General features: G+C 38.1%; 2 protein-coding genes across 2 annotated transcripts in view; one reads left to right on the forward strand and one right to left on the reverse strand.

Moving 5' to 3' along the window:
• itih3a.1 (inter-alpha-trypsin inhibitor heavy chain 3a, tandem duplicate 1) overlaps nt 1–4,396 on the reverse strand; it is a 13,439-nt gene extending 9,043 nt beyond the window's left edge. Inside the window, exons 1-7 of the mRNA XM_014009828.1 lie at nt 4,300–4,396; nt 4,012–4,041; nt 3,772–3,795; nt 890–1,044; nt 706–810; nt 422–584; nt 206–316 (exon numbers count right to left, since the gene is read on the reverse strand). Coding sequence (XP_013865282.1) covers nt 206–316; nt 422–584; nt 706–810; nt 890–1,044; nt 3,772–3,795; nt 4,012–4,041; nt 4,300–4,389 — 678 coding nt within the window. The 5' untranslated portion in view covers nt 4,390–4,396. The remainder of the gene's footprint in view (nt 1–205; nt 317–421; nt 585–705; nt 811–889; nt 1,045–3,771; nt 3,796–4,011; nt 4,042–4,299) is intronic.
• A 3,907-nt stretch (nt 4,397–8,303) lies between these two features.
• Nucleotides 8,304–11,316, forward strand: part of LOC106518509 (uncharacterized) — a gene marked incomplete in the record, with an annotated part of 5,650 nt that continues 2,637 nt past the window's right edge. The window contains 3 exon segments of the mRNA XM_014009830.1: nt 8,304–8,389; nt 10,405–10,640; nt 10,855–11,072. Of these exon segments, the coding sequence (XP_013865284.1) occupies nt 10,538–10,640; nt 10,855–11,072 (321 nt within the window).

Consider the following 11,316-nt stretch of genomic DNA (forward strand, 5'->3'; position numbering starts at 1 on the left):
TCCTTCCTTCCTTCCTTCCTTCCTTCCTTCATTCATTCATCATTCATTCATTCATTCATTCATTCATTTTCTTTTTGTGGGGGAGGTCCTGTTGGCTGCATTTGGCCAGCTTGGAAGGAACCTTTTTACTAAAATTTGTAAAGATATTATTATCTGTTTTTGTCCTTTTGCAGTAATCAATAACAAGGAGAACAGACCGAAGTACCTTATTGTCTGTGACAGTTTTCTCCACCAGGGGAAGCAGTTCATTGGTGAGGAACGTAGCCTGGGTGTCAACATAAGAAAGGCCCTGAGGCTCGTAGATGTTTGCCAGAATCTGTTTCCAGACAGACAAACAGAGGGACAAGGCATCATCTGTAAAGTTACACTCTCATTCAGGATGTTGGAAACTGCCAGGGTTTAATCAGGAGTGTGGATTGACCTCAAACTGCTGAACCACTGCTTTGGGTTTGACTCGTGTAAAAATCTCGTAATGGCCCCGTTTCCTCTGAAGGAGCTCTTCGTAGGTCAGAACGAAAGTCACGTTACTTTCAGCGGCGATGTTAACGGACACGGAAAACTTCTCCATTTTTCTTCCAGAAGCCCTGCAAATAAAAAAACACAGACAGCTGCTGTAGATGAAACGATGAATTTAAAATCAGTGCAGTGTGCTTCTTTGACGGGGTTTGTTTGTTTTTTATTTCTTTTTCATCTGGATCGACTCACTGGACCAATCCAGCCGTCTGCCCGGAGGAAACAGCCTTCTCGTACTGTTTCTTAGCTTTTTCTTTCTCCTTCACCACACCGACRTACTCTTTACCTTCTATTTCCCTAAAAGCACACAGAAAACAACACTTTAGGAGAGCTAAATCAGCTGCATAAAATCATAAAAATGTAAATAAAAACTGACATGCTGAAGTTGGTGATAAAAGCAGTCTTGGGCAGCTCCACTTCAAAAAAGATTTCTTTGGACGAGTTGGCTTTGTTTAAAGCCACTGAGGTCATGACAGTGTGGGCGAAGCGAGACGTAACCGTACACGCCACGGTCACACTGTGCACCTCCACCTGCAGGGACGCAAGCAAAGAGACACGTTTAAATTAATAMATCCATATTAGAGTTGTGTTTCTCAAAGTGTGCAATAAAGTGTGACTATTAGTGCTTAGAGATGACTCTCACCTACTACCACAACAGATTTTATCTATTATCTGTAAAACTGACAGAGCTGTAGCCAATTCTGTGTTGGCTAAGATCAGTTAGCTCTTAWATTGGGGTGACCACTGAAAGTTAAAGGGGTTATTATGCAAAATTAATGTTTTTAAGCTTTATATAATGTCATTCTCTCATCAAAATACACAAAGTGTTGCTTTGACTCATTCATACATGTTGAAGAAATCCTTTAGTTTCCTGTGGTAGCTGCCTAAACACTTGCTGGTACAAAGTACTGCCTATTTACACAAAACTCCTCCCTGGAGCTCAGTCCCCAGCCAAGCTCCGGCCCCACAGAGCACCCCTCCTCCAAAGAGCATTGTTGTGAAGACGTGTGGAAGCACAGAGGTTTAAGTACATTTACTTCATTACGGTACTTAAGCAGTTTTTTTTTGAGGATTTGTAATTTTACCAATTACTTTTTCAAATAGCTACTTTTACTTTTACTTTGTTACATTTTAAAGCTAAAAATGATACTTCTTTCAAATGTAACACCTAGTTACTCGTTACAAAATTAAATATGTTCGAACTCATCAGGACAGAAAATGTTTATGTGCTCTAAAAATGAAGTCTTGAATTTATTCAACAAAGTCATGTCAGCTGGCTCCACTAAGCCTAGCTGAGTAAATTGAGCAAATAAAATATGTATATTGCTCAATTTACTCAACCTGGCTTAATAGAGCCGATTTGGTTCAGTAAATTCAACAGTTTATTTCATAGAGAGTGTGTAAAATTACTTTTACTTTTACTGTCCCAAATTTTGTGAACTGTTTTATGATGTTTTCTTGAGTAGTTTTCTCATCAGTGAAATTTATTTTTACCAAAGTCATTTTATGTTCATGTGATTTTACTTTTTTTCCAAGTACTTTAAAGACCTCTGCTGAAGCGGGAGTGTCAGGAACGGTAGGAGGTTCTCAAAGAGACTGAGGCCAATTTCAAAGTGTTTAAATAGACTATGATGCAAAGCCAAATTTATTTTTGATATATACAGCATTTTTAATTKTATGTACTTGTATGAAGATAACATTGAGGAAATCACTAAAATGTTGTTTTACTAACAGAAGAATCATGACTAAGAGACATAACAAAGCTTTGGTTATGAAATAAGTAGAAGCATGGGGTGTAAAAGAAAAACATTCCTAATTAGCTGAACTAAAACATAAAACTAATTCTGACTTATAACAAAGTTTATGCACATGTAAACCACTGAGACAAAACAAAAAGTGAAACATGGTTATTAATGTTTTGCACAAGAAATATCCATTTYAATACGAACAAAACCTTTTTTTCCTCTCTCTCCTTCTTTAACARAAGAAATCACATCAAGAGGTTTTTCCCGTGGTCGTTTCAAACGTTCAGTCCAAATTCTGCGGCTCTGTCTTCTGTGTTGAGGTGTTTTTATGGCTTGTGTGTGAAATTCATTTTTGGGCGTTCCTTTAAGTGAGGCTAATCTCATACAAATTAACWCCTAATGTGCTGAGTGGAGCCACAAAGTCTGGTCCTACAGTTTACCTGAAACCATTGACCACTGAGCTTTTGTTTGACTGGATTTAAATCACAGAACTTTGTAGACAAGAGAAGAAACAGATCAGCTGTGGTTGTGGTCAAAAGGTGTTATCTTGTGAGAAGACCCACGGCTGAGTTTTTGAGGCTTAGCACGTGTCAAAYTCAAGGTTACTGCCGTCCGGCATAATACGAAAATTTTTTTATATCAATGGTAAACTTTAATTATATGACTCAACACAAAAAAATAAACACATTTAAAAGGTGAAGAATAATAATACTTGTCTGTGAGAAACGGAGAGATGCACAAGAGTGTGATATGTTGCAGAGTCCTAAAGTATTTTTGTGAGCATGCTGGGTCCTAAATCTGTTGATAGTAATTTAAAATTATATCAGTGATCCTGATTTGTCAAACACAATGAGCTTTTTAAATGTTTAGCAATAAACACAACTTCCATCCATCCATTATCTGTACCCGCTTACTCCTTTCAGGGTCACTGGTGCCCATATCCAGCAGTCACAGTGCGAGGGGCGGGGTACACCCTGGACAGGTCGCAAGTCCATCACAGAAATACAACTTCTGTGCCCTTAATTGGATTTATGTACTGATTTATGGCATAAGAACAGTAACAAAAAGGGTGCATGCTCAAAAAAGACAATAATTTTTCAGACTTTAAACTTAATTAAATATATCATCACACTGAATGATGACAGTTGGTTCCTCCCTGACCAACTTCAAATTTTGTGATCTCAGAAAATTACCAAGAAATTTTCTATATTTTCCAGCTAAACTTCTTCTGTTTTTAGAGGTGCCAAGCTTGGAAAAAGTGTTTAAAAGACATTATGTCACCATGTTCCACCCTGAAAGTAATGAGGCTGCTGCAGCGATGACCGCCTCAGTCATCGGAGTCTCGTATTTTAATCTCTTTCTAAAGATATTTAACTTGAACACATCCGCAAAAAATAAATTCTGATGATAACAACAACAACAACAACAAAAAAAACATTTCATGCATGTTTTAAGTCTGAACCAAGTTACAGAAAGGAAATATTTTACTTAATATCACAAAAACTATTCTTACCGTGTTGTCATTTGTGCTTCTTTTCTGAAACAAAAAAAATCAAGAATATATCAATTTTAAATTAAAAAATATTAGAATTTGAAGCATTTTCCAATTATTTTTGTTTGATTGTGCTGAAATAGTTTGACTCTTAAAAGAGAAATTATGTTTTATGTTGAAGTTCTGGAAGTTTTCGTGTTAAAATGAGTGAAACCAACAAACTGCATTCAGCATCTGATTGATTTTTATAGTTAAAAGTACCTGCAACAGTTTGGCATCATTCCCCGTTTCCTGAAACACAAACACAGGACTGCGGGTCAATACGGTGACAAGTTACCAGACAGCAAAAAATATAATTCACAAACTTCCCCTGGCTGGAACAAAGATTTAATGCAAGGTTTTGATAAATAGAAGCGTTGGAAGGACTATGATCATTGCAAAAAATTATCAAGTTTTATTACAAAATCATATTTTAAAAGAGCATTGAAAACCTTTGTGTTACAACAAACACTTTTTATGATTAAAAACAGGTATGAAATGTGAAGTTACCTTTGCAGCTTGGCCATCAGAGATAATCAGAGCTCCAGACACGAGGCTGGAGGACAGCAGCAGCAGACAGACACCAGACAGTCCTGACATGACTGAACGCTCGGACCACACTGAGCAGCTTCAGGGCTTCAGCAGGAGAAAGTCCTCTCTGCTCAGGGGGAGGGAGGAAACTGTGGACTRCTGACCAACAGATCTGGGCTCAATGTGCAGCATGTTTCTGAAACACAAACACATTAGTCATGTAGCTAAAAAAAAATAGCTTTAAGCCTGAATGTTTCAGCTGACAAAATAACAATAAATAAAACCTCACGTCTGAGCAGGAATGAGGGTGAAGGAAAAGTGTCAATTACCAGCAGGAACATTAGTAYTTAGTGTGAGATAATAAAAACATTAACATGTGCCGGTGTTACAACCAGGTATTATGTTGTGGACAAATGTTGAAATACTGTGAAGATGAATCTAATTTTGTCTTTTAACGTGAATGAACTCATACAGCTCTGTTTACATAAAYAAAAAGTAACCAGTTTTTACTGGTACATGTTCTTATAAACACATTATCTCCACAGACATAGCTTTGTTTGATTTTCAGATTTTGGCTGAATTTTTTGCAGTTCTGGCGCTGGGGACCTGTGTAAACAAGATCTTTATTCAAACAAGACTCTGCTTTTGGTTTTTTTTTTTTTTGAGTCACTTTCATGGCAAATCGCTCCACAATGTTTAACTCTGAGTGGGTGATCAGAACTCTGGTTTTAAAAAGAAAAAGTTTTTCACTTTACATTTTACTCTTCTTTTGATGTTTCACACAAACTTCATCTGTTCTGAGCATAAATGTGCAAAAATGAAACCTTTTATTTCCATCTGCTTTTTTAGTTTTGCTTCTGACTCTCTCATTTGTTTCCTTTAAGCTTCACATTAATTTTCAGGAATCACTCCCCTCCATGGAGAAATAACAAATAATGGGGGCATTGACAGGAAAATACTGAAAGTCCAGTCTGTCCCAACCCATGTAACAACACGAGCCTTTTTGATACCTTGCACAACATGGACCCACTATAACAGAACTCAACTAAAGTAAACTCAGATATAAACTGTTTTGGGTAATGAATAAAATAGCATTTTTATTAAAGTGGGTATAGGAGCTGTTAAGTATTTATGGCTGTATTATGAAGTGAATCAAGTTTTCCCTATCCTACTTTTACTATTTGTTGTTTTCTATCAGCCCACCCCAGTTAATCGAAATCAGTTTACAAGAAATTTCTATTTTCTCATAATTAGACGTTTTTGTGGGATTCCAGTGTTTTACTCTTGCAGCTTCTTGATTAGTTGGGTGGCACAAAATTGGTGATATCTGTGGGTGGTTCTAGGGGTACAGAGGGCATTAGCCCCAGCTGAAATCTTACACAAGTCTTCTTCTCTTCCTCACTGTCTGTTTCTCTCCTACCAAGCACACTTGRACCCTTAAAGCTTCAGTTTGGTCGTTCAGCAGCCGACTGGACGATGCGCAGTCACGTGGTTGTTCTGCGTTCATTTTTGCAYGCACCTTTCATAACCCTGAGACACACCRTTCTAAGCTCCTGGGAAACCYCTCCCAMTACGGTAAACATCACTGCATGGAGTTTCTTCCTGCTGGAGTCTACARTGCGGAAAAAAAATCTGAGACTCGTCACCCAACGTTATTTATTCAAAGATCTGTCGCGGTTTACAATTTTTATCAGACAGATTCCTCCGCGCACTTTGTCTGTTTTATCTCCATCCATTAGTTTTGGGCCATTTGACCATCTTTATAAATGTCTGCTTCCGGGTAGCCTGCAACAGTTGGCTTCAATCAATCAATCAATCAATCAATCAATCAATCAATCAATCAATCAATCAATCAATCAATCAATCNATCAATCAATCAATCAATCAATCAATCAATCAATCAATCAATCAATCAATCAATCAATCAATCAATCAATCAATCAATCAATCAATCAATCAATCCCCTTTATTGAACCAGGTAGAGCCCGTTCAGATCAAGATCTCTTTTTCAAGGGTGACCTGGTCAAGAGGTCAGCAGCACACATCACATAATAATTGACAATCAAGATTAACATAGAACAAAAGGAAAATAAAGAAATGTACAAACACTGAATAAACGTTGATACTTGAAGAGCATCTACATAAGACAGATTTCAAATTTAGGCATTAACAATATTTGTTTGACTTAAAACAAGTTTGGGCAAAACAAACAGACATCAGTTGATAAGATACAGTAGAAAATCAACAATGACATGAATTTTGAAGAAGTAATATTTTGAGGCATCTGCAATAGTCAAGTTTCTTGATAACATTTTCTACTAAGGTTGACATGAAGGATCTGGGAGAGATCAGTGTTGATAGTTTCAAATCTGTCTGCAAATTGTTCCCGGCTGAAGGGGCAGCAAAGCTGAACGCTCTGTTTCTTAGTTCCGTTCTGACTGGAGGAACTAACAGGACTAAATCATTAGAGCACAGGTGTGTTGTTTGTATTATGGTGGTGAGGTAAGACGGGACTAGGTTTAGGAGGGTCTTGTAGATATCCAGTGAGTGTATCTGCAAGCTCTGAGAGATGACCAGCCAGATTTGACATAAAGCTCACAGTGATGAGTGCGATAACTGATAACTGGCTTCAGAAGCGAGTGGGTTATTTTTTGAGTGAGTGGTTGAAGCATTAAATAAAACCACTCCTGAGAACTTCTGACTTATCACACAATAAGTTCTTATGTGGAGGGGAGTAAAAGGTTCAGCACATGAGTTGAAACAAGAAGGTGCCAAAATGTCAACAAAGCAAACAGAATGCCACAATTTTGCCATAAAAGTGTGACAATCTGATCTGATTTTGGCAGTTCATATGCTGCACACTTCAGCTCATGCCTGCCTACACAGTTTAGTCATATTCACCTGGATTTCCATACCCACCTGTCAGCACCACGGAACCACCCAAAATCTGTATGATTAAACCGTCACTCCTCATATCTCTAATTCCCTGGAAATCATACTTAAAATTGTCCTCCCTGGCAAATCCTCCTGACGCCACCTGTAAATATTGTGAATAAAAATGCTCTACATGACCTTGCGTCTATTCCTCTCAGCAGCTCAACTCTGACATCTACGGTACTCCAGTGTCTCCTTTTCCTATTTATGCAAAAAAAGAAGTAAATTTCCTTTTTTGAAACCTGGGTCTCTTATAATAAGTCTATGTGACTTACTTGGTATTGAGGTAAAAAAAGAAAAGAAAAGAAAAGAAAAGAAAAGAAAAGAAAAGAAAAGAAAAGAAAAGAAAAGAAAAGAAAAGGCAGAACTAGACAGGAGAATCGGCACATATTTAACCACAGTTTAACAACAGCTAACTTTGATCAACAGTCTGCTGTACAAGTTGGGTATTTAGCCATATAATGACTCATATTTATGACCAGCTGATGAAAGAAGTGCATGTTTTTTGCTTGTTTTTGTTTATCTGGGAAATATCTCAACCAAGATTTTGAATGAAACTTTTAAAAAGTACTAACTCTAGATGCACGTCTACTACTGATCCACTTTTGGAAACAACCTGATCCAAAATGACCACCAAACTCGTGTGTATTTCTTAAAGTCTTACTAAAGCTTTGGCATTATAAAAGATCTCAAAAGCATCAAAGTGTGGACCCTAAGGAAAGGTAATACAGGAAATTGTGATTGGTTTGATTAGGAAAACTGTACATGTTACGATACACTAAAAAATACAATAAAGGTATATTCTTATACGAAATCTTGAAAAGATTAAAATAAGATATAGATTATCAGAAGTGCTAGGAATACAGAAATGCTACCCATGTATACTCCAATTTTTACAAAGTACTAACTTATTTGGAAGGATTTAATTTAATTAACCTTTCAGTAAAGTTAAGTTGTGATCCACACTCCTTACCAGTTGGCGGCGGTAATATACCAATAAGTTGTTTGTCGACTGCCAATAAACACCAGAAGAAGAAGAAAGACCCGCCCGCCAGGCGGATGTTTACATGTACTCTGCGCGCGCCACATTCGCAGAGCAAGACGTTTTCAGAGGCAGACTGTGATATCTTACACCGTAAGTAAACTGCCAACACTGTTATCTACCGGTCTGTGCATGTGATAAACGACCGGATAAATATTTACCTGTCTGTTTGTTTGCTGTTTTTACTTTGCTAGCGAACACACGAAGCTGAGGTTGGATTCCAGCTTCCTATTCGGGAAATGACTAAAGGGCGATTACAACTAATTTTTCACTACCTTGAGTGTATTTAATCTGCTCTAGCTCAAAAACTACAACACCCAGACTCTTCAAATCTGGACTAGAATATTCTACACTAAAAGCAGAATATTTAAAAAGAAGTTTGGAATTTGTGAAACTTCAATAAAAGGCAAATGACACTTTTATTTATTTTTTCATTTTGCATCTGGACAACACTAGACCTGGTCCAGTTCCAAAACCACAACATTTTGTCTTCAAACCTGGACTAGATTATTCTACACTGAAAGCAGGATATTTAAATACTTTTAATGTAGAATATTCTACTCCAGGTTTGAAGAGTCCAGGTGTTGTAATTTTTGAGATGGACCAGGTCTAGTGTGGTCCAGTTGCATGAATGATGATGAAAAACGACCTTAAGATGTTTCACAAATCTCAAACTTAGTTTTAAATATTCTTCTATTAGTGCAGAATAATCTGGTCCAGGTTTGACGAGTCTACAGGTAGGTGTTGTAGTTTTTGAGCAGATTAAACACGCTCAAGGTGTTGAAAAATTAGTTGTAATCGCCCTTTAGTCTTTTCCCGAATCGGAACTTAAGCTTCGTAGCAAACACAAACCTGGTTTAGCTAGCTCACACAGCATAATTAATAATTAGCATTAGATAAATTAGGTTTTCTATTAGAGAAGTCGTCCTGGAACCGGAAGGTTGCCGGTTTGATCCCCCGTCCAGTCATTGTGTCCTTGGGCAAGATACTTCACCCACCTTGTCTACTGATGGTGGTCAGAGGGTCCAGAGGCGCCGGTGCATGGCAGCCCCACCTCTGTCAGTGTGCCCCAGGGCAGCTGTGGCTACAGTGTAGCTTACTACCATCAGTGTGTGAATGTGTGAGTGCATTAGGGTTGGGCATAATCGTATCGTGTGCAATTAATAATCAGAAAGATATTAATATTACTTTTTGGCACTTGATGATTAATACGAATAATGCCACCAGGCAGAGTCCGCTCTGTGCTCCTCTCTGCTTCAAATATGATGAACATAAAAAAGTTCTGTAATTTATTTATCTACCAACTAGGGGTGTCCCGATCTGATATTGATATCTGATATCGGTCCGATATCAGCCAAAAAACGAGTATCGGATTTTATCGGCCTGTATAAAAAATATCCGATATAAGCGCTCCGATATTAGCAGTCAGTTCCAGCAGTTCACTGCCTCCGCTCCAGTGTTTCTATCCAGCAATGCTTGGATCCAGCATGCAGCGCTCACGTGATCACAATAACATGCTGCGCTATCAAAGTAACAAGCAGTAGGAGCGATGTCAGCAGTACTTTCTATTTTCATCAAAAACAGAGTTGAAGCTAAGTGCAAAGTTGTCACGCACAAGTTTTCCGTGGGRGCRCAGAACCGTGAACGTTTTAAACCGGAGCGACAACTAATCTCCACCCTGGCAGCAGCTTTGCAGTTTGGCTCGGTTCAGACTCGGTCCAAAAGTGTCTCCATGGTTCCAACCGAGCAGAACCYMCTCTCACTCCGGTGGTTCTAGCGGGCAGAAGCGAAGACAGCATGCTTACGGTTTTAACATCAGCGTGATAACAAGTCAAGTCTGATAACTTCCTTACCTTTCAGTATGTTCTAAGCTTTTTACATACCATGATAAAAGTGATGACCATGTTAATGTTGGTCACCATCTCATGATAGTAATTTTTTAAAATATAAGTTCAGCTCTTGTTTGTGTACATAAATGTTGTGACTCCGAGAAGTTGGATGATTTACTCTGATTCAAATATCTCTGGGAACAAAACACAAATGGTGATTACTTTTCCACACCTCACTGGCTGCAATTTATCCTTTGTTTCTGAAAAATGTTCTTTTAGATGAATAGAAAGACCGGGCCTGTCTCCAACTCCACCTTAAGACGGAGGATCCGTGCAGATATAGAAAAACGACTTCAGCAGATTCGAGATGACTGCAAAATGTTGACCGACGTTCAGACAACAGACCTTGGGCATGAAAGTGGAGAGTTTTTTGAAGAAACCCCTTCTTGCAAGCTCCATGCACACACTGATCTGGCGAAGAGAAAGATGTGACTCAAACACCATCCCCTGCTCTAGTAAGTAACAGCTCACGTGGTTTTGGGATTTGTATTAAACATTTGAGCATTCTCCTTTTTTAATTAAACAACCTAACTGTTTTATGTTCTTATTCTTGGTACTGACCTGACTTTTACTAAATTAAAGACACATATTTAAAAAAAAAGAAAGTCAGCTTTAGTGTGTTGCCCAAATTGTTGATTGAGTTATATTTTCCAACGTTTTTCATAACAGCTACATTCGTCCAAATTATCAGCCTACTGGAGCATATGAAAAACCAGCAAGACCTATTAGTTGCCAAGGTGAATTATCTTATCAGCAGGCTACCACCCACTGACGAGGACGTGGACGTGCCTGTCCCAGTACAGTTTCCTATGACATCAATGGAGGAAGTGGAAAGTTTGGAGGACTGGCTTAAAGATCCTGCATACTCTCAACAAAAGCAGAGTTTGGTACGTTTATCTGTTTGTTTTTTTCATTTGAAATATCCCTTTACATAATGAAACTCTACTCTAAAAATAATTTTCAGTTATTCTGCCACTGATAAGGACAGTTTCTCACTGAAAAATGGCAGAGGTTTTGGTCATTTAACTCCATCCAAAACATACATCATTTTTAATTACCTGCTTACCTCTGGTGCAACCTCAACATCCTGCTCTGTTCTCCAGAGTTCAGCGTCAATGGTTGGGTCTGTTA

Source organism: Austrofundulus limnaeus, unplaced genomic scaffold (genome assembly GCF_001266775.1).
Source record: "Austrofundulus limnaeus strain Quisiro unplaced genomic scaffold, Austrofundulus_limnaeus-1.0 Scaffold62, whole genome shotgun sequence".
Taxonomy (NCBI): domain Eukaryota; kingdom Metazoa; phylum Chordata; class Actinopteri; order Cyprinodontiformes; family Rivulidae; genus Austrofundulus; species Austrofundulus limnaeus.